Raw genomic sequence first — 22,654 nt, forward strand, 5'->3', positions numbered from 1 at the left:
AGTCTTGCATATTTTCTCTTCCACACCTCTGTAAAAGGGCATGTGTCACAGATGGAGAACCTCTGTGCTGGAATTACTCTGCTGAAAAAACTGTCCTTTAAGGTGAACACACGCATGTGTCTAAGAATGTCTTACTGTGCAGGTATTTATTACCGCTATTTTTAATTTGTCAGTTTCTTTAGTGCAGCCATTAGAATAGAGCCCATGTAGTAGCTTGTGTAGTATTGGCACCAGACAGCAGTTATTCCCTGTAGGTCTTACTTTAACCAGATGATTTTTGAGAAAATTTTGAACGTAATTCTCAAAGATTTTGTCGTTAGAAGAGACATAAGACTCAATCTTACTGTATTTCATGATTGAGTCTGATTGACTTGATATTATTAAAGTTGCACGGATGCCTTAATTCCCTGTAAATCAGATTTTTCTTGATTCTACTGAAATCTAGGCAAGGAATTCATGCTGTAGGATTTTTGGGGGTTTGTCTATTAAGTTGGTTAATTTTGTCAAATATACCATTTACAGTTATGTGAATACTTTCTTGTTCTTCAAGAATAGCTTGTTTATGAACGTTTTTCCCAAACATTTCTGATTTAAAATGCTTTGATGGAGCACTCTACATTGATGTATTTTTCATCTGTACCTGTGTGGTTGCAGCTGTTACTACCAGATGCCTGTTTGTTGAGTATAACGTCTGCTGTCCATTCAGAGTGTCCAATAGCTGCTCAGGTGAACTTTTGGTCATACTTGCCAACAAGCTTAATCACTGGAAATTTGTTAAAAACTGAACCTCTGCAAAATGTAGAATGTAAAGCAAGCTATTTTAAAAATATGGATGATTATGCACCGACTTCTTGAGAAAATTTACATGTAAAAATTAAAACACTTGCTTTTGTTTTATGTGCAGTGTACGAGAAATTACTATTTTTCATGGTGCAAATATTGTACTATAGGGCGAAGTTGTGTACTCTGAATAGTTCAGATTTTTTAATACTAACATTTGTTTTCATTTTCAATATAAAACCAATAGGAATAAAGTAATATCCTGAAGCTAGGCTGTCCTTTTTCTGGATCTCTAGTTTCAGGCCTTTTTGATGTATAGACCCCTAAAAATTTTTCAGTGAAGGTTTGGACCTTATGTGATTAATTTAAAACTAATGACGTCAGGTTATTTTCTTTCAGAGAGCCTGAGGGTATCTGAGATACCCTTAGGCATTCCTATATTAGCAGCTGAGAAAGAGTTTTGCAGAGAAAAGCTTGGTTTTGAGGAAGGAGAGGGGTTAAAGAAAGAAGAATGCACCTCAGAAGGGAGGATATACAGTCTTAATTTTGCTTCATTTCAGTGAGGGAACCCTGGCTAGGTATAGGTGTTAAAATTTTTCATCTTGGTAAATTTTCTTTGAGTCTTATGTCTATTCTGTACTTGGATAGCTTTAGGAGTATCTGCTGTTGCCACATCCCCTCCTAGGCAGCGTGGCTTTTCAAACTCTTGTTTCTCCCACAGCTGCTGTAATAGCAGGAATGCAGTACCCGAAGGACAGAGTGTTATGTCTGTCTTGTTTCCCACCAAAAACTCTGGAATTATTATTGCCAAGGACATGTTGCAGAGGGAGATAATTAATCTCTAAGAAGCTGCCTCCTCTCCCAGGTGGCCCTGAAAATCTTACCAGTGGAGCAAATGCTAACTAATGCTGCAGGACACGGCATGACTGTTACCCTGTTCCTTCCAATACAAGCTTCTATCCCAGAACTTCTGAGAAGCGAAGCGCTGTTACTTGTGATCACAGAAGACACTTGAATGAATCGGTTCCTTTCAGCCACTGTTGAATGTAACAAATGTTTCTGGAAACACTGGAGATCTAGCTTTATCAATTTGAAATATTCTGCCAAAACACAGGTAACTTAATGACTTGTCAAAATACAGACACAGAGTCTTCTACCAGTTTCTCATTGCTGGGAGCTGTGCATGGAAGTTTGTATGAGACCTCCCATAACAAATGCTAGCAGGTAAAAAGAAATCTTACTTTTTCTAGTTAGAACCTGTCACTTACGTTGTTAGGAAAGTATGGATGCTTACCAGTATTCAGAGAGACAACCAGGCAGTAAGATACACAATGAGAATATTACAGAAATTACAGTGATTCCATAAGCAGCGTGAAGCAATGAACACAGACAAGACTGAAAATTTAAATTTCCTACCAGGAAAATAACTATAATACAGTATGATATAAAACTGTCTTCATTCCTGGTATTGCAGTTTCTGAGTGCCAAGTCTTGCGCTTTTTTAGCTGTCACCGTCATTATTCTGCAAGTAGCACAATCTAGTTCGTATTTTCCACTCAGAATCCACATGCCTATCGGGCAGTTTCAGATAAACACTGTGAGACAACAAGCAGCCAGATAGTAACATTACCCTAGGAAACTGCTAAGTAGTAGTAAACAGATACTGACTTCAAAAGGTGATAGTTCCACAGGTCGGACAATGATTCAGAGAAAAATATGCTGCAAGTATTAGGGCATGCATTCTCTTAAGCCGGCAGAGGGTCATGGTACTGTGATTGTTGTTTAAAAGAACAATGTATCTTCATTTGCAACTAGTAAGCAATTTGTGGGTACTTTAAACAACACGTTGATAACTAGTTGCAGGAGCAACTGAATTAAGTCTGTCACAGTGCAGCAGATCAGGCACAATTTCGTGTTATCACTTTTCACAGCTCTGATTAACTTCAGCTGGCGTTCGATGTCTGAGTCTTCTAAAAATAAAATCCTGGGTATTCTGATTACAGTGGAAGTATGTAAGACTATTAAAAAGTGGCTTTGATTTCCTAGTTACAAGTGTGTACATCCTGACCCTTTATTTTAGACAAAATGTATGTAAGGAAATTCAGGAAAAAGCAAATGAAAAGATGGTTGATATAGCAAGCATATTCTGTAATTCTGTCCATATGCTAACTCCAACAAGGAAAAGCAAAGAAAAATGAAGTGTCTTGTGCTTGTTATAAAAAGGGAAGGCTTGTGATTTTGTTCATGTTTAGCGACATTTATTTTCACGAAGAAGAAATGGAATGATAATGCAAAATTTTGCATTAGTACAATAATTATGTTTATCATCATGTTTTCCTGTAAATGTGGCTTTAGGCATCAAGTTTCTTGGCAGAAAGCACTGTCACTGTAGCCTCAGTTCTCTGGAAGTTTTATATAAGTGAATCAGAGAAAGCACCGAAGAGCTATTAGTGCTATTGTATATTTTAAAAGTCAGCTTGATACTTTAATTCTTCAGATCAGTCAGACAGTTTGGCCTCAAACAACAATCTTCTGGGGTTAGAGATTACACAGAGACAGATAACAATTTTCAGAGCTGCAGCAAGTACATTTGTCTTTGTGCATTGCTAAGATGCTGGAAAAATGTGGTGTGTGTTGAGTAGATTCTTTTTCTTTTCAGAAGATTGTATGAAATTAAATGGAGGTGATTTGTGCTAAGTTCTCAAGTAAAAAATGCAAAAGTTAGGAAGCAAACCTATTGGCTTGCTGAAAAATTGTGTCTACGTTCCTTTGTTTCATCAAATAGTGCCAGAAATGTTATTTCTACATGGTATTTTTTAGTTTGCGCAGCCAAAAAGCTGGTTTTTGTTTTGTGCACATACTATACCTGAGGGTGCTGTTGTGTCAATAAGTCATTTCATATATGATGTTAACATTGGTTATAAGGCTACAAAAGGTATATTTCAAGGAGAGGTTTCAATTTCTAACAGCTTTAAACTTATTCTCATGCCTTTGTGTGCACTATAAAAACATGCCTATGATTTGAGATGAGGAACTGAAACTTGCTTTCAGGCCATGAATAAAGAAATACTGCCCTGTAACAACTGTGGGTCAACTTTTGCATATCTATGGCCTCTGCAGTCTCACTGATGTCACCTCTGTACTGATTTATTCATTACTGAGTAGAAAGTTCAAGTGGCATAACAAAAATAACCAAGATAACCAAATTATTGATGTCTTTATGTTCAGGCCATTGACTATTTATTATTGTCAATTCTGTGCTGTCGAATTACATTCTTTGCACCATGAGTTCAGACCCAAAACCAGAATGGGGATTTGTTTAGTAAATGTTACTTCACAGTTCACTATACAGAAGCGGTGCTCTGGAAGAGGCATTTTCGCCTGACCTGCTTTTCTGTCAATTTAATGCTCTTCCTCCCCCCAGTTCCCTGTGGCAGTTCATTATACATGAGCCAATTATATATGGACAACAGAGAGGCCGATTGCCTCTCCAGTGCAAGCATCTTGCTTGGGGCCTAACTGGCTGTAACGTGTTATATTCTAGGGATTTGGTAGGTATGTCTGTTTACACAGCACTGTGTATACATGTCATTTTGAATGCTGATGTGAAGAGGCAAAATTTGGCCATGCCATTACGCAGTTGGCTTCCTCTCCCTCAATTTACAAACATTACTTTCTCCAATGTCATTCTCGTAGTGTTGGCAGAGGTCATAGCTCTAGACCGCATGTGACCAGTACAACTAGAATGTGTACTGGAGAGCTACAGGACAAATGTTTCTCACTGAAAACAACTCCGGTGGTAAAATCACACACATGAACTGCACCGTTTTGTTTGCCAGACTTCACAATCTGATGATTTTTCTTTTTCTGATTCTGATGACTTACACCATTTCCCTTGGTGTTGTCATGGGCATTCTTGGAGGAAAGAAAATGTCACAACTTCTTTTAAAAATGGGCAGACTACCCAGGGTTTTAATCAAAGTTTGAAGACCTAAGGGATGTCCCTACACAGCTAGCTAAGCACCAGGTCTCTCACCAAGAATCCTCACTTGGCATCAGAGTTAGAAAGGGTCAGGGTCAGTGAGATGGAAATGATAGAAAGGAGGTCCTCAGGCAGTGTCCCTCAGTTCTTCAGGCTGAGCTAGGGTTGTAGGGTGGTGCAAATGCATGTGGACTGCACATGCCTCAGTGCACTGCATCTAAGCATCAATTTTGCTGCAGCTGTGGACTTCCACCTCGCTATTAATGTAGACTTCTGGGCAGACTGCGGTAAAGCCTCAGCATTATACTCCATGTGATGTGTTGCCAAAAGACACTGAGTATCTGACATTTTTCTGCAGAAATTATGAAGGTAAACAGAACCATTGCAAAAAGGATGAAGTGATGTGCACAAATCTGGCTTTAAACTGTTCGGGGGTTTTTTGTTGGGGTTTTTTTGGGTTTTGTGTGTGTGTGCTTTGTGATGTTCGTATGTTTGAAACATTATTGTCTGTACTGCACATACGAGAAGTCATTTCACTAGCTCTGATATCTGATGGCTCAGGACTAGAGAAATCTTAAGTTGGCATTGGCTCTTAGATTGAAATTGGCTTTAAGGTTATGCAGGTATATTTTGATGCTGGGTTAAAAGATCATGGTGCTTGCCAGATGGCTAATCAAAGCACAGAAAATACTGAGTCTCAGAGTGGCGTAGAAGGACCTAGCTATTGCGTTTCAGCATATGTGGTTGTTCTTTCTCAAGATCTTCCCCTATTTCCGAAGTAGCACAAAGAATATTAAAGTTGTCTTTAAACACAAAAGGGAAGTTCCCTGTTGAACGTGGTGAAAATACAGATGTCCCATTGTGTGTGGATGATGGAGGTAGTCAATGTGGGAAAAGGCCATGAAAAGAGTGCTGTGCTGCCAGGTATTGTATCAGGGAAATTGCTACTGGAACCTGACACACTCAAAGGAGAGATTAGAATTTTCCAGGCTAGAGGAGAGGGTAGGTTTGAGTGATTTAGAGCTAGTCTTAAATCCTGACATCAGTGGTTGAGGAATCTGACCCCTGCAGCCTTGTCAGTGGACTCTGGAGTTACTGAAGGGGCATATTTCTTCTCAGGAATCTGCAGAAATGTGTGATGTGGAACAGAAATTCTGTCCTCTCCTCTCTGACAGGCTGCTGAGCTGCCTGGATATGATTTCCCCCCTTCAGCTGGACATTTTTTCATTTAAATTATGGTTGTAAAAGTTCTGGGAATATGTGCAGGCTTTCTGCATTGGAAACTTTTTCTCCATTGCTTCACAACTGCTGCAGACCTACATTGCGATGAGAGGTAGTCTGTGGTCTCATTTTATTTATTAGTACAATGCTGACCTGGAAGAGAGAAAATGAGAGGGGATTCTGTAATTCATGACATATTTCACATTCTGTTTTTAAAAGCTGATAAATTGATCTTTGTTTATTTTGTATCCTTGATTGGCAGTGTCGCTCTTGGAGGCTGGTTGGCATGTGTAGTACCTTGGGTGTTGCCTAGCTTTTGTATATGAGGCTGCAGAGGGGCAGACCTGTCCGTTTTAAACTATAGCTTCTAATAGATAAATTCTCTATTGTACCTGGATAAAGCTTTAGTAACCAACACGGTCTTGTGCTTTTGGTTGGCCAAACAGTTTTGAGAGATTGTATCTGGAATATTTTGCTGTTAAAATGACATGCTTTCTTCCCTTACGTGTTTCATCATTCCCTCTATTTTAGGTCAGATGATTCATCTCTGCATTACTGGTTCTGCATTTCCATTGCCTTAATTGGGTCTTTTGGAGTTAATACAATCTATATGGAATTGGCAAATGCTATTTCTAACAACGTACTGATTTGTCCCCTTCCTTCATTCCTCTCTCTTCTCTGATTCCCCCTCCTCACCTTCCTCAGTCCCAGTTGGTTCCTTTCTTCTTGTCTTTACTGCACTACAGCTTTTCCAGGAGTGAGCTGGAGAGTTTCACTCTGCTGCTAAAATGTGACTTGTGTTGTTTAGCCGTAAGTTAGCTCAGAGGAGAGTCCTGTCCTCAAGACTTTTCATGCTGTTTTAAGTTGCAGCTAGGTATCTACAAAACCCCTTGCTGGCAAAGGATGCCAAGAGATGTCCTGGACCAGCAGCACGTTTGCTGAGTATTTCAGATACTACATCAGCTGTTAATGCTACTCATTTCTAGCAGCAGGTCCCTGCTGTTGAAGGGTGACATGGTTGCTTTTCTTCCTGCTCTGAACTTTTCCCACCAAGGTGTGCCTTCAGCCACGAACAGACCTCCACCCCATACCAACACAAAGACAGCAGTTGCTTCTGTCTACAGTGACTAAAACCTGGGCTCAACCTAACTGCATCTCCATCTATCAGTTGGGTGCAGCTAGTGGGTCTGGAGAGGCTGTTGCAAGTGTTGTAGTTAACCATAGTTTAACGGATTACCACTTGCCACCTAAACTGAAAAATCTGGCTAGAAATGTGTTTTTAGCCAGTGGCAAACAAAATAAAATACCACTAAGAATAGTGAACATCATAGTGTTTAATATTTAAAAATGCCATCTATGATGCCAAACTGTTAATAGATGTGTGTTCAAAGATGATGTATGCATTTACATTTTAAAGGAAGCATTTGAAAATGAAGTCATTTGTCATTACTACTTACACAGCACTATCTGTTTGGGGTTTTAAAATTCTGAAATTAAAGAGGACTGTTGTCCTCTAATCATGTAACACACCTGTGCATGTAAATAATCCACAAAGCTCTTCATTAACCTAGCACTGAGTTTACAGCTTCTGGTAGAGCTTTTTCTTTTCTGCTTGGTTGAAAGACTTGAACCTTTCAAAATCATCTCCTCTCCAATGAAAAAAAAATAATTTGGAAAGCAAGGAGCATTTCCTCTGAAAATGTTTTAAGCAAGAAAGGTTATTAATGTTATAGCAAAAAACCTAACAAGTTTCCTGGCCTGGAAGCTGTAACTTCAAGAAAGAAATAAAATGCAGGGTTATTTTAACAGTGAGGATTATTAACCACTGGAAAAATTTGCTGAGAGTTATGGTGGCTTCCCTGTCATCAAGACCAGGTTCCTGTCTAGAAGTTGTGCCACAGCCTGTGCATGTGCCCAGCCTATTCCCACAGGTGTGGTTGTGTGTCCAGAGCCCGTGGGACAGTGTCAGCAGAGAATCAGCCCTCGCAGGTTGTCTTGAAGCTCCAAATGAGGCAGCCTGAAGTTTTTTTCTTTGAGTGGGCATATCCAAATTCTTCCTTCCTGCCAAACTGCATGCTGATTGTTGTTGCTTGATAGCTACAGATTTTAGTGAGCTAAAGAGATTCATTTGTGTTTTTTCATCTGCTGAAATTTCTGGACATCTGCTTAGGTTCAAGTATGGGCTCATTGGAGTGAAACTTGGGCGAAACTTTGCATTGTGTCACTAACGGATGACCTAAAAATAATTAATTCAGGGCATTCTCTCAAGATATAGCAATCATTTCCTGTTGCCTGGCAATATCTCTGGCACTGAATACAGAACTGGGAATTTATTTTATGAAGCTGTGCAGAAAAAATTGTTTACAATTTTCCACTGTGATTCCCCCAAGAGGAAGAACCCATGGCTCATACAGAGTGAGCAAATGTTAATGACACCTATTCATCGTGGCAAACTTATGACCAAGTTTCTGTTCCTCTTTCTGTCTTTCCATAAATATTTACTGAAAGACAGCCTTGTGTTTTCTCAAATTCATCCCACTTATTTTCAGTGGGAATTAGCTTGAACTTATTCTATATGGCTTATTAAAATTTAGTTTATTTTTAAATACTTTTTTTTTTTTAATAATCCTGTCTTCACATGGCACACAAAAATCTTTTCCCTTCAAGGAGGAGTAAGAATTTTTCTAATGTGTCTCTAGATGACATTTTATTACCCATACAGTGTGCATTATTTAGTTTAAAGGGAACCTCATGTACCCACAATGCCCTATGCTTGATGGAAGAGTGTGAAGACCCTAATGTCATAGTAGGCTTCAGGCAAGTAAGCTGCTACATAGGCCCCTGAACAACAGTATTTACCGTCTCTTGTAGGACTGGGATACTTTTGTGACTGAATTCAGCCTGCAACAGTAAAAAGGGCAAGTTGAATGCCTTTGTTCTCCTGGAATAGACTGATAAGAGAAGGACAAAAACTTTCATGGTTTCTTGGGCTGGGATAAGTCTTTCCTATGACCTGGGATACACCCAGTACATGCCTTCAATCTGCATTTTATGGGGGAATACATTAACACTGGAAATAGGCTTGTATGAACAGACTCCATGAAGAAGAAGGTCATGAAATAAATCTTGCAGAGCTATTCCAGTGGCAGCCACAGTGGACCTATTACACATTTAGAAAACAAATCATGCTAAAATCAACAGTTTCAAATAGTTTGAGTTTATTCTCACCGTTGGTATTTTAACATTTGGTCAACCCTCTGATAACAGTAACCCCCCAAGTCTCCTTTTACGGTAAATTCTATTACAGTGGATCCTGCTGTTGATGGGAGAGCTGATCAAAATTAGGCTTGGCTGGTGATGAGCTCAACTGAGTGAGTGAGATTTTTGTTCTTGTTTTTCTTTTGTTTACATGGTAACTGCCTCTTTCCTTTTCCCGTGCAAATAAATGTCATGTAGCATAGCTGAGATGTGCTGCCTTTTATTTGCCAGAAGAAGTTGCAAATAATTGAATCACTTGAACACTGAAATTTAGAGGCAAAACTTTTCAACAGAAAAAATATTAATATGCTACAGGATGAACTTCGTGGTATGCCAAGACCACCCTGTCACACCTATCTCCTAAAAATAATGAATTATTTTGTTCCTATAGGAAAGGTAGTAAACTTGTTCAAGTCATCAAAATTCACTGTTAGTCACAGATATTTTTGCACCATCTCAATGGTTTTAAATGTAACCTCAGCAGCAGCTTCTTTTCATAATACAGGAAAATAGTACAGACTTCAAACTTATCCTTGGTCAATGAGTCGAATACTTTTTGAAGAGAACAGATTTTGAACTGATCCTTAAACACACAAAACCAACATATGTTTCATTTGTTTTCATAGCAGCTAATTGCATAATGTGATATAGCTTGAATGCAGAGAGCTTGAAAGAATAAACAAGTTAACAAGGTGCTGTGGGACTTGCCTTTGTGGTGCGCATGTAAAGACTTGTTAAGGATAGAGGCTTGAACTGAACTGATCAGTAAAAGCTTCTAGAGGGTGTTTACAACTTCCAGCTCAAGCATCCAATGCACAGGGAGGCATTTCCCTCCGCACTGATTGCACACAGTTGCTGGAGACTGTAATGCAAACCACTGTTTCTATTTCTTTTTTTCTCCTTGGTCTCATCTACTTGTGCCAGAACTGGTTTTTCCTTGTCACGATTGCTTTCTGTATAAATTGTGATGCTTAAAGAGTGTAATAATCATGTAAGACGAAGTTTCAACAAGCTGATACAGTTCCATCATTTTTAATTTAAATATCAGCAGTGTTGAGTCAAATAAATTACTCTTGCAATGGTTCTATCTTTGCACTTATTATATATACCCATATATATGTATGCATGTACCTGGATGTATTTATTTATATATATGTGTGTGCATATGCTTGTGTGTGAATATAAACATATATGTATATAAAAATAAATGTGTGTAATGGCAAAGACGTGGTAAGAAAAAAACCTAAGCAAAACATTCATCTACATTTACTGTTCAGACTAATAGAAATGTAAAAGGGGAAAGACAGAAGAAGATCTAAAAGTAAATTAGCTTAAAAAGACCCTGCTGCTTGGATAATTGTTAGGGCTGTTTGTGGGAATGCAGGAAAGATTTTCACAAGTGGACATTGAGTTATGTGCATAACCCTTACCCTTCTGGGAAAACAGCCCTCCCAAATTTATTTTTAGACAACTCTAGATTGAAAATCAGCCCATTTTGTTAGGGACTACGTAGTTGCATAATGTAGGCACATGACTCTTCAACATTCAGATGTTTGTTTTAAAAAAAAGAAGCTAGAACTCATGCTTTTGTACTTGGCACAGCAAAAGGAAAAGGAATACCAGTATTGCTGGAATTTGCTTTTACCTCTTTTTGGTCATATCTCCTTTTGAGAGTGTTTCAGCAGCATCTTACAGCAAAAATTTTCTGCCTGTCCCTTCTTTTCTCTGCCCCAAGGACCAGAGCATTATGCAGAGCCCTTTTTTCCAGGCCTACATCACCCTTGTGCCAAGTGAAGCTTAGGTAATTTGCTGTATTTTTGCCTGCTCTCTGTCACTCATTGCAGCTCTTCAGACTGCAAAACTGCTTCAGCCATGCCATTTTTGTCATGGAAATACTGCTTTACATGTGGACCATATAATAAATGCTTTCTTACTGGACCCTTGTTATCATAAAGATACACTTGTTACCATGAGGATACTTTTCTGTGTCCTTCCATGGCATGAGATTTCCACCTTGCTGGCGAAGAAACCTAGTCACCGCATCCTGGAGGAAGCATCAAATTCCAGCACTGACATCAGGGTGATTTTCTTAAGATTGATGATTAAGGGTTGGTGCTGTTTACAAGCCCTCAGGGCTCATCGTGTGAACTCTTCCGGTACCTAAAGGTGTGTTAAGTATTCTTGCCCCTTTTGCTTCTGGAAGTACAAGGTCTGTCAAAAGCAAACAGGGAATGACATCACACTTCAATGTTTTTCCTCCTAGGTGCATGATTTCTTAGAATCAGGGGCATATAGGCATAGCATTCATTTATCATCAGCTAAGCTTTTGCTTTCCTAAATCCATTGCAGCTAAGTCATGAAAGTTTTATAGACTATCCTAAAGCCTTTTCTGACTTTGCCCATGGGCCCTGGTCCATCCATCCCACCAGATCTCCGAGAAGAACAGTGAACTAAATGAAAATGTGCTAGAAGCAATCCTATTTCTTTTGCCTCACACTTTTTAAGAAGGGCACACACATTCTCTTATCTCTCATTAAACAAGTGTAACTGATGCACTTCCTTATATCAGCAGTAGTACCTTTTGGAGGAGACACCCTTGAATCCCACCTTTCAATGAGAATTTAAGGCATTAAATCAGCTCATGAGCTCCAGAGTTCTGTCTCGAGTAGGATGATATTCAGTAGTTTTTAGAATATGATAAAAATTAATTGCAAACATGAAAAGTGATGGAATATGCATGCTGATATTTATACTTGGCATTTGAATGACAACTGAATGTTAATCATGACAACAAACATGTTCTTATCATCCTTCAGCGGTAGCATTATCATTATTATAGCTATAAACTGAAGGCCCTATGATTTTCAGCAGCATATAACAAAGAAAATACTCCCTGCCCCAGAGCACTTGCAGTCCAAATATCACAAAGGACAGGGTTGTGTGCCTCCTTAACCAAAGCCAGATGTTTGATTTCAAGGAGGGAATTAAAATCTATTTTCACTAGGGAATTTTTCTTATGCGGAAGGTCAGCATGGGAGAAAGCACACAGGAAGTTTCCCTGCTGGCATTTGTACTAATTAAGGGTGCAGAACAGATTCAATAAATAACCCACTGTTTTCACAAGCCAATAAACATTTTGAAAAGCATCTCCTTTTGAGTTTTAAATATCAACTCTCAACATCTGGCAAAATGCAAATTTTTCAAAGTTAAATAGAGAGATAATTTTAGTTGGGGGTTTTTGTGGTCTGAAAACTGGAGGGAGAGAAAAGTCAAGAAAACTATTTCCCTCCTATTTTACAGTGCATGACCACATATTTCTCTTTACCTGAGTTTGGCAAAAGCTGGTGTGAAGTCTCTTTGTGCTCCAAACATTGAACCTCCTTGCCAGGCATCTCTCCTTTTTCCTGATTATGTTTGCAAAGAAGGTGATCGATTGTTTCCAAGCCAGTGATGCAATATGATCTTTATTCCAAACCAAGCATTTAGATCTCTACTTCCCCTTTCAGCACTATAGTATTGTAGACAAACTGCCAATGTTTGTGTCAGCAGTTGATGCTGTTAGGAGGTAGGAATGATTTTCTTTTCTTGAGTACCTGGAGAAGCAGGCGGTGCTAAGTGAGGCAGGGGCTGTATGTAGGAGGGGGAGTAGAAGGAGCAGCAGTTCTCCTGCCATCAGAAGTGGAAACATCAGTGCTGAGAAACTGCTGAGATGGAGCACAGTTATTCCCTAGTATAATGTAAAACTCACACTCCAAGGATGGAGGCTTCCTTCTGGCTGCACAGTCCTGCAGAGTGCCCTGCTTGGAAGAGACCTGTGGACTAATATTAGACTTCCACTCTTCTGTTACTTAATTCATAGGTACTGACAGAATAAATCCTGCCAGTGTGCTGGAAAACACTGTGCAAGCTGGAGCTTTGCTCTCCTCTGTTTAAGCCAAAGCTTGAACTCAACAGATGCTTCAGATGACAGAAGTCACTTGGTGGGCGAAACCATGGTGTATGTATACGTGTCAAAATGCCGAGTCAGAGCAGGATGCTAATAGCCTCCTGCTGAGTAATTCAGTGGGTGGTTTAGCCCTGCAGTGCCTTCTGGGCAAATCTGAATGTTTGTTCAGGCTTGGCTTGTTTCTCACAGACACCTGGTGCAGGCGTTCTTACAAGTAGTTTGCAACCTTTATTTAGGGGAAGGGTATGAGTGAGGGCATGGAAAACCCATAGATCCTTTGTTTTTAATCACACTGATGATTTAGTATCAATCTCAAAACAGAGGTAATTTCAAAACAACAGTTACACTTGACAGCAGGCCAGGATATTCTTTAACAGAAAGAGAAGAAAAAAGCATTTCCTCGCTGTATACAGTGAGATCTCTGAAACTGCCAGTAAATTTTCTGTTTGTTCAGATTCCCACAGAGACATACATAGGGGTTCATAACTTGTCTGGTTATTACATTTTGGCAGAAAAATTAAAACTCTTATTCTTTTTCTTGCAGCCCAAGCTTCTCTTTACTCCCAAACTTCCACTCCATACTGCTTTTAATCATTTAGTCTTTTAGTCATTTGGTGTTTTTCTGCCCACTTAAAAAGCTCCCTGCCTCCTTTGTACTCAGTAATCCAGTGTTTGTCTGGGTCAATCACAATTACAGGTATTAACAGGGAGAAAAAAAAGAAATGACACTTTCCCAAAACAACTTCTAAATGAAACTGTTCAAGTGTTTGTACCTTCTAATCAGGCTCAAATGTGCTGGTTTTTTGCAAATCTTTCGTGAGGTCCTTACTCAGTATTCACACAATAGGAGCGGGGTGCTATCATTTGCCTTGTCTGTATAGTAGGTTCTCTTATTCCAGTGTTTCTGCTTTGAAAGGCTCCTCTTCCTTCATGAGCTTCTCTGCTTTGAATTGAGCTGGCTCAGAAGAACACAGAAACAATTTTTCTTTAGGTCCTTCAAAGTGAGAAGCTTCCTGAAAGCATTTAAATCTAATGCATCAATAAAAGATTTTACAGAAATTGTGAAACATTTTCTGGGGTTTGGACTATAGATTAACTTCTGCAACAATTTAGAAAAATCTCTCATCAGGAACTTGTACTTGGACCTGTGTGTATATCTCTGCATTTCTTATCTGGAAGTAAGGGCCAAATCCTATGCTAACAGCGAAAAACAGGTCATACGTTTTGGTTGGTTTATGTTGTGCTTCACATCTGCTTAAGAGAGGCAGGTTTTGCATGTGTGTGCAAGAGATGGATTCACAAGGGGAATTGCCAGCTGCATGCACAGTTCTCTGTCCTTCCCATCTGTATCCTGGCTGTATGCTGGGTGGGTTTAGGAGGGATAAGGAATGGGAAGTCATCCTTACAAGAGGCTCAGTTGGTGCCTTCAGTCAAAAATGGGTTACAGGCAGCAGCACTGGCACAAACCAGTGAAGCCTGGACACATCCATGGGCTGGTCACTGGTATTTTTGTAAGGAGTTCCTGTTTTTGAGGCCTGTGGACGCGAGGAAGCGTGAGATTGGTGTCAACGCTGTGTTCCCAGCCCTTTGCTACAGGGAGCTGATGACCAGCCAGCAAGACAGAGCAAGGAGGGGCTCTGGTCCCGTCACTAAGTGCTGATACAGGCCAGGCATGATACCCTTTGCTGAACGGGACTTTCAGGTGGACTTGGTCCTGGTACCCCCTGGGAGGATGCTGAGCAGGAGACCCTCTGACTTTTCTTCCAAGTAAGCTTTCATATCAAAGGGCAATACCATCTTCCCAGACTGCTTTCTTTCAAAAATGCCTGAGTTTAGGGTTAAAAACAAGAAGCATTTACAAAATGTCTTAGGAGGGGACTTGATTTACTTCCCTGCAGTGCTGCTAAATCACGTACGAGGCATGATCAACAATCTCATCTGGTACCAAAGTCGGTATTGGGAATGGGACCATGCCATCAAAGCACTGGAGCAAACAAGAGTTTCTCTGTGCTGAGATTGCACAACCAGCGCTCAGTTGGAGGAGCAAGGCCAGGCAGAGGTTCAGCATGACCTCCGCTTGACTCATATTTTTTCCTCCTGTTACCAATAAGAACTTTTTCCTCATGAGTCACTTCAAAACTGTGTGTGCGTGTTCAGGGAAAAAAAAAACAAGACCCGATGATTTGCCTGAGGAACAGTTTGTTGGTGAGACAGAACAAATCACTGAATACTGTCAGGGACTGTTCTGCCTGCATAGTTCAGCTCATCAACTTTTAGAGCTTTAAGTGAATATTTTTTTACTGTCATTTGGGTATGTCCCTTCATCTTTAATGCATTTTGCTCTGAAACACATAAGTGAGGTAAGCAAGTGTTACTATTCCATTTTTTGAATGTATCTGAAGCTCAGGAAAACAAGGACCCTTTCAAAAAATTGCTAGTTTAGCTGTTGTCCCTAACACAGGCCTAGCATATGCTGACAAAACAGCGCCTTTTCTATTTTACTTTTTTTCTCAGGTAACATAAGCAAAAGCATATTTATGGTATTGTAGCCATGGCTTTCACGAGGTCTGAAATACTGGGCTTTCTGCACTTGCACACACCCACACGCACACCCCCAATTTCATTACAGTGACAGATCGGACCTGTGTGACTTGCTTGTGGCTGCACAAAAGGCCCATGGCAGGGGCAGGGAATTCAAGTCCCTGGAATCACGGACCAGCATTTTAACTCTGAGAGCTAAATAGTTAAAATTTCTGAGCAGTTCTCTGTAGCGAGTAGACGTTAAGGTGTCCATTATATATGCTGAATTTCAGAAGCTGGAATAAGTCTGTGTCCTGATGGCAGGAGTGATTTTTTTGTTTTGTCTTTAGCTGCAAAAAGGTTGCTTCTGGCTAAGTCAGCCTGTTGCTGTCTTCTAACACCTTTTGGCCTTGCTGACCGATTTAAGCCAGTGTTGACAGATCAGCTGCAGGCTCGAAGGCAGTTTCTGCAGGCTTCACAAAGACCAGGAGCGGAGAAGAGGAAAGAAACCTTAGCAATGCCCCACTAAGGGAGAGACAGGTATGAGCTCAACCCGTACTACACATCTGAAATGTCACAGCAGGGGCAGTTTTTAAGACAGCCCTAATGGTGAGACAAAATTCACTGACAGTCACAGGAACTGGGGAACACAGTCGTGAACAGAAAGCAGATGGAAATCAGGTCTCATCTGAACTTCTTGTCACCTTCAATGGCAGTTAGCAGCATGGTTTTGCCTTTGTGTTGATGACCTGGATCAGTTTATTTCCACGATAAGATCCTCAGGACTGTGGCACCTCCATCTATTTCCACTGCCTGCTGTGGCCATAGCCTGGGTTTTCTCAGACTGACAGGCTGTGATCAGATTGAAATGGTGGGAGTCTGGAAGAGGTATCTGGGAGACATGTACTGACAGCTGATTTTGAGAGATCAGGTTAAATGATTTAATGGTTCTTAAGCCTTAGGTCCTATACATCTACAGGAAGGCATGCTGGCTTCTGGAGCAAACAGCTTTTGTTAGGTTCCTGTGGAACCCAAATGCATAGTTCTGTTTCCTGCATGCAAACCAGTCTGTCTTGAAATGTAATGACCATTTTGGGCATCTGAAGTAGTGATTACTTCATAGACAAAATGATGCAAAGCAAAAAGCAATTTTCCAGCAACTGACCTTTCTGTGTCAAACTTCTAGCCTAAAGAAGATCAGGATCTTCTAAGTTATTAATTAAATCAAAAGTGAATCTGTCTAAAGAAATAAATGCCTAAAAAGTTTGATGAGGAAGCCTGCTGACAGCTGCAATATTCCAATGACTGATAGTACAGTCTAGGAGAGTCAAATCCTATCTCTAATTATCTGCTTCTTGATATTGTGAAATTATTCATGAATGGATTTTGACATGGCTTTTATTCACACAGCTCTTCTTTGTATAAATTGTGTACTTTAGATCAATTCAGACATTACAAAGGTAGCTGCAGAAAGTATAGACAAAAGAGCTGGGAGAACTGATCAGCTCCAGATGACTGTGCCAGGAGGACTGTGATGAGCTCCTTCCAGAGTGTAGTCCAGCTCACTACCACCACACAGCCAGGGTTTTTATTCCACTAAGCATTTCCTTCTCCATTCCTCTCTCCATGGACCTTCCTCACCACCAAAGCAAAAGCAAGCAAATTTTCTAGTGGGGTCCTAAGATAATGCCTAGTTGAAAGAAGTAAGGAAAAAAAGAGCAAAAATTTATCTATGAAATACACCAATGGTTACTAAAAGTGTAATTATATGTAATCAGCCATGCAGGTACAAGGTGTCAGTTTTCCAAGATGGTCAATGAATCTATCTAGTTTCCCTGCAGGAGACTCTGCATTGACTTGTGCTGAGTAAGTGCAACTCATTACACCAACTGCAGTAATACAAAGAGCACATGCTACTGCCTGGGATGCAGGGCATCATCTTAAACTTACTGTAGTTAACAAAGTTCAAGAATATGTCTGGAAGATGTAAAAATAGTTGTACAGGACATAGGATGCATGCTTAGTTGCCTGAGTGGTCTCCTCCAGTATCTGCATTGCTAAAAAGTAAGTTGCTGTGCCTAAATGATTGTAACTGAAGAAATAATGCAGATAAGAATCAGAACCTCAAAGAATTTGGAAATTGCAAGGTAAATCCTGAAATGCACAGGACTTCTGTATCCATTTCTTGTTTAGATTAAACACCCACTGACTTTACTTACAGTTTTGTTTGAAAAGGGGGTTCTGCATATTCTGTATTTAGCAACTGTTTTGTTCACTGCTGCAATAAAGTCACAACTCACTGTTCCTTCCTCACTCTGAACATTTAAGGACCTATAAATATGCAGTTTTATCCGATGTTTTTTCATAGTCCTGAGGATGAACTTGTATACTTAAGTCTTTCAGAGTGAGGACACCAGTCCTTTACTGCACTTTGGAGGATCATACTTTGGTCATAGAAGTCCTCAGTGGAGAGCATGACATTTGTTTTATAGCTAACTCTGGAAAGCAGCAGCTGTTTAAGACATGTGACAAACCTATGCAGCAATTTAGGATTGTAAGTGGGAGAATCCAGACGCAATTCACTTCAGATGCCTCTCTGGCATTACTTGTATTTGAATTTGGCCAGCATACACTTCTTACAGAAGGTGCCGAGTAATTTGTAAGGGCTAAAGACCTTTTTTTTGTGAGTGCTAACAGAAAAAAATTAATGAAGATATTTTTTTCAGAAAATTTAGACTGCTGAAAAAAAAATAGATCATGAAGATAAATATTTCTATTTTGAAATTTAATTTCACTGACTCAAGTCCTCTTTTTAAAATTGTATTTATTTGTTAATAGGGTTTTAAAGTCAGATGGCATCCTCTGTACAGCCTACAGCCAGGGTCTCCCTGTTGCCTCCCTGTGCTGACGGTAGATGCAAATGGTGCACCTGAGGGATACAGCCTGACTAGACATCCTGGTGTATGCAGAAGGAGCACTAAAGTACACGTTCTCCTTAGACATAGCAGAAATGTTTCCAAAACAGAATGTATTTTGGTTTTTTTTTTTTGGTTTTGTGTTTTTTTTGTTTTGTTGAAATGTTCTCTACTCATTTTCCCATTTTCTGCAGAAACATTTTTCATTGGAAGTCTGTGCAAGTCTTAATTTCCCTTTTTCTTTTCTTCTTTTCTTCTCTCTCTTTTTTTTTTTTTTTTTTCTGCTGATGCACTTGGTATTTTATTTTCCAAGCCAGAAGAACAGCTCACAAGTGTCTCAACACTACATGGAGCTCTGGCTCTGCCCTCTGCCACAGGATCTGAACCATCCTGTTGACCCCACATGTTCTCCAGGCCCCAGCTCTCCAACCTTGTGAGTGTCAACACGGTGATTGCCTAACAGTGTTTTACAGAAGTGATATTACTGATATTCTGAACATACACATATGAGAGTTTGTGGTTCCAGCTGCCTTACGTCTGGCTCTTTCATCCACATGAAATTGCCTACAACACTGAAATTGCTCTTTCTTGTGGCAATGGGAAGTTTTCTTACTGACTTCTAGCACCTTGCTGAAGAGATGAAGAATAATGTTGATATCGTGCAACTTTCAACTCCATGGTTTTAAAGTGATGTGTTAAACGTATTTAAGTGCAGGTCTGAGCACACTGCTTCAGCTCCAAGAACTGTACCTGTGATTTTCCAAACTTTAGTGTCAGGTCCTCATAAAATATCATATTGTATTTATTTCTTTTCTTTGCAGGAGCCAAGTGATATTGCACTGAAGTTATTGTCCTGTGATGTAAAGCTGCAAGCACATCTATCTTTTGTGATTTACACAATGAAAAGAAAGGGATTTTGATTTCTCAATTTTCCTGATTCATGCCCTGCCTAGTAAGGTTCTTGTTTGCCTAGCATTGCTCTGGTTTATGTGATGCTGAAATTGCGATGAAATGAGGAGCACAATGAGAACAGCTAGTGAAACAGCTTAAATTCAGGAAAAAACATCAACATCAACATTTACTTTTTCTCCTAGTTTGTTTTCAAGATACAGAATGAAAGACCTACAAAATGGTATCACCTGATGTGTGGACAGAGTTTAAATTCAAGATACATGTACCTGACATTCGAGGTATGTAAATCCGGCTCCTATCTGTCAGATGTTCAAGGTGCAAGAGGGAATCAGTGCTCAGAAGGATAAACATGGATTAAACCAGCAATTTTGAAATGCATTTTTCTCAAAGTCAGGCGGGGGGGGGGGGGGGCAAGCTGAGCAGGCAGGCTCCCCCAGGAGAGTGCAAAGTAGGAAGAAACTGCGAAAGCCCCAAAGGAGCCTCTTTGTTTCTGTTGCCAGTAGTTATCATCCACCTGCAAAAGGTAAAAAACCAGAGCACCTTTTCCCCTAATCCAAAAGCCTACATGCAAGGACAATCAAGTTCTACCACCTTGGAAACGAAGCGATAAGGAGGGCTTATCCACTGGTGCTACAATGGCCAGGATCACTATTATTTCTGTTCTCATCCTCTGGGCAGCCACACAGCAGGGTAGCGGGAATGAAATTACAGGTAAGCGATGCAAACCTGGTCAGAGGACCATGGCTGTTATGTAGGACAGCTTAGCTTGGGTGTGGGATATCTCTTTATTTGAAATATACTGACCAAGGTGGCCACTCTCTGGAGAACTGGCAATGTCTAAGCGACCATTTAAGAATCCTCTGTTTGTTTCTTAAACAAAGAAAATCTAACCAAGCCAAAATACAACCTTTGTCCCCAACTCGTCATCCCCAGGAAAAAGCCTTGTTATTTCCTTTGTGCTGGAAATGAATGAGTAGAATTACTGCTTTGTATTCAGTAATGTGTAAAATTGTATGAAAATAGTCTTTAAAATAAACTTTTGGAGGAAATTGTGTAGTAATGTACCTGGCAAATTCCTAGAGGTGCATAAAATGAAGCTGTGGAAGGCATGTTTACCTTTCATCTATAGTATGGGCTGTAATTTGGAAAAACCTAACCCAATTGCTAGGCTGTAACTGCTAAATTAAATCCTAATTTGCTCTTAATTTCTGGTTTGATTTATTCAGATGAGAAAAGACTGTGAATTTTGGCTGCTTTTTGTTTAATTTTTTTTTACTTAAATGGTTTTCCAAGTCTGAGTTAAAATACAAAGCATATTTCCTAAAGCCTTGCAGACTTTTCTGTTATTATCAGTCAAATTCAGAACTGAGAAGCAGGTTCTACAGTTTGAGATTCAGCAGAATACCCTTTCTACTGCCACTTAAAATGGTGTTGATTTAGAAAGAATTTGGAATACCCAGAAAAATCAAGCCCTTGATCCATTTTTCTTCATGTTTTGGAGCCTTCATCTTTGAAAGCTGAGTTTGAATTTGCCCTCCAGGAACCTGTTTGAACAGATTACTTTTAAGGTTATGTCAAGGCAAGAAGAAAGGGGTTTGTCTTTGGCTCTTGCTGTTCTCCAGCAAGAAAAGATTTTGCAGATCACAGCTCACAGTGGCTTTTTCTGGCACTTGAGCAGTGAAGTTTCCAGCATTGCGGCTAAGTCTCTGGCATAAATGCTATCAAGCATTTTTTATTGCTGATTACTTGATCATGCTCTCAATTCTGATTTGGGTTTGACCTTGAGTTATAAGCAGCCTGTTCCTGTGCAGACTTTCCTTTCAGCCTTTCCCCTCAGTAGTTGTTTCTATTAATAAATTATTTGCTTTAATTGTTTCTGCTCTTGCTTAAGATGATAAATGTTATACTTTCCCTGACAGTGCTGAAAGCTGGTGGTTGCTAAGATAAAAACCTGAAGTCCTGAGATGATAGGCATAATGTAGCCCTACTAATGTCAAGTGACTGCCTTCTACTTTGCAATTGACTTCAGCTTTGTGTTGCTGGAAACAACAGCCAGCGCAATTTAATTCCATTTGATGGTGCCATAATCGCAAAGATGGGAGTAATGAGAACAGAAAGCCAATTTGCTAAAAAGCCCAAATTGATCTAAGCCACATTGCTCAGCAGGAAACTGCTGTCAGCAAATAATTGAATTCTGAGTGTCAAAGCTTGTTTTAAACTGTATGGAAGTGGTGGGTGTTGGTAGGGTAGGTGGTGCGGCACCTTTCCCTGTCACCTTCAGTCTAACCTGTTCCAGTGAGGGTATCTTTTTGTACCACCATAGCCGTATCTGCAGCTTTCTCTCTTGGCTTTGGCAGCCTCATTCTATACCTAGTATCAATGTTTAAGTATGAAATATGATTTCATATCTGCTCTGACAGCTGTAGCTTCTAATTATAAACTGTCTAATTCTACACCATTTTATTCTCAGTTTCATACCTGTATTTATGTGGCACATTGCTGTAGAGCCTGAGCCAGCTCAGCTGACACTGGAATTTTTAGCTTTCCAGTGCTACGTCCTTGCTGCAGCCTCAGCTCTGCATGGACAACATGGATCTTCAGTGCTCTTATTTACAACCTTACTTGGCTGTTCTCTTCCACTCCCTGCTTTGCTCTATCCATGGTAATTTGTGAGCTCAAGAGAAGTGGAGGGATCACAGTAACAAGGAACGAAGCTGAACTCTTCTTCTTCCTTACCTCCCCTACCCTCTCTAACCTAATTTTATGCTATAACAGTATGATTCTTTAATACAGTAGTTTCTTTTTCTTGTTTTCATAGAACAAAACTTGTCTTTCTCCTCCTACTTACCATGATCACCAACAGATGTTTGTGCACTTTCTCCACATGAAGACTAGATTCAAAATGACTTAGGTATTCTTTCCATTCCACTTTGGGTATTCAGTCATTCAGGTCCCAAAGTAACGAAAAAAAAAAAGCTGAAACAAGATATTTTTTTTCTTCACCCCCCCCACCCCCCCCCCACCCCCCACCCCCCCGCCTACGTGCCTAGAAGCATTTGCTGGGGTAGGTATTCTTGGAGGACTCTTAACACATGGCAATGGAATGCTTGACAGCTACCA

At 39.9% G+C, this 22,654-nt stretch overlaps 1 protein-coding gene across 1 annotated transcript in view; it reads left to right on the forward strand.

Moving 5' to 3' along the window:
* Positions 1-10,502: 10,502 nt before the first annotated feature.
* Positions 10,503-22,654, forward strand: part of UMODL1 (uromodulin like 1) — a 66,155-nt gene continuing 54,003 nt past the window's right edge. The window contains exons 1-2 of the mRNA XM_056329097.1: positions 10,503-19,055; positions 19,444-19,812. Coding sequence (XP_056185072.1) covers positions 19,752-19,812 — 61 coding nt within the window. The 5' untranslated portion in view covers positions 10,503-19,055; positions 19,444-19,751. The remainder of the gene's footprint in view (positions 19,056-19,443; positions 19,813-22,654) is intronic.

Source organism: Falco biarmicus, chromosome 2, assembly GCF_023638135.1.
Source record: "Falco biarmicus isolate bFalBia1 chromosome 2, bFalBia1.pri, whole genome shotgun sequence".
Taxonomy (NCBI): domain Eukaryota; kingdom Metazoa; phylum Chordata; class Aves; order Falconiformes; family Falconidae; genus Falco; species Falco biarmicus.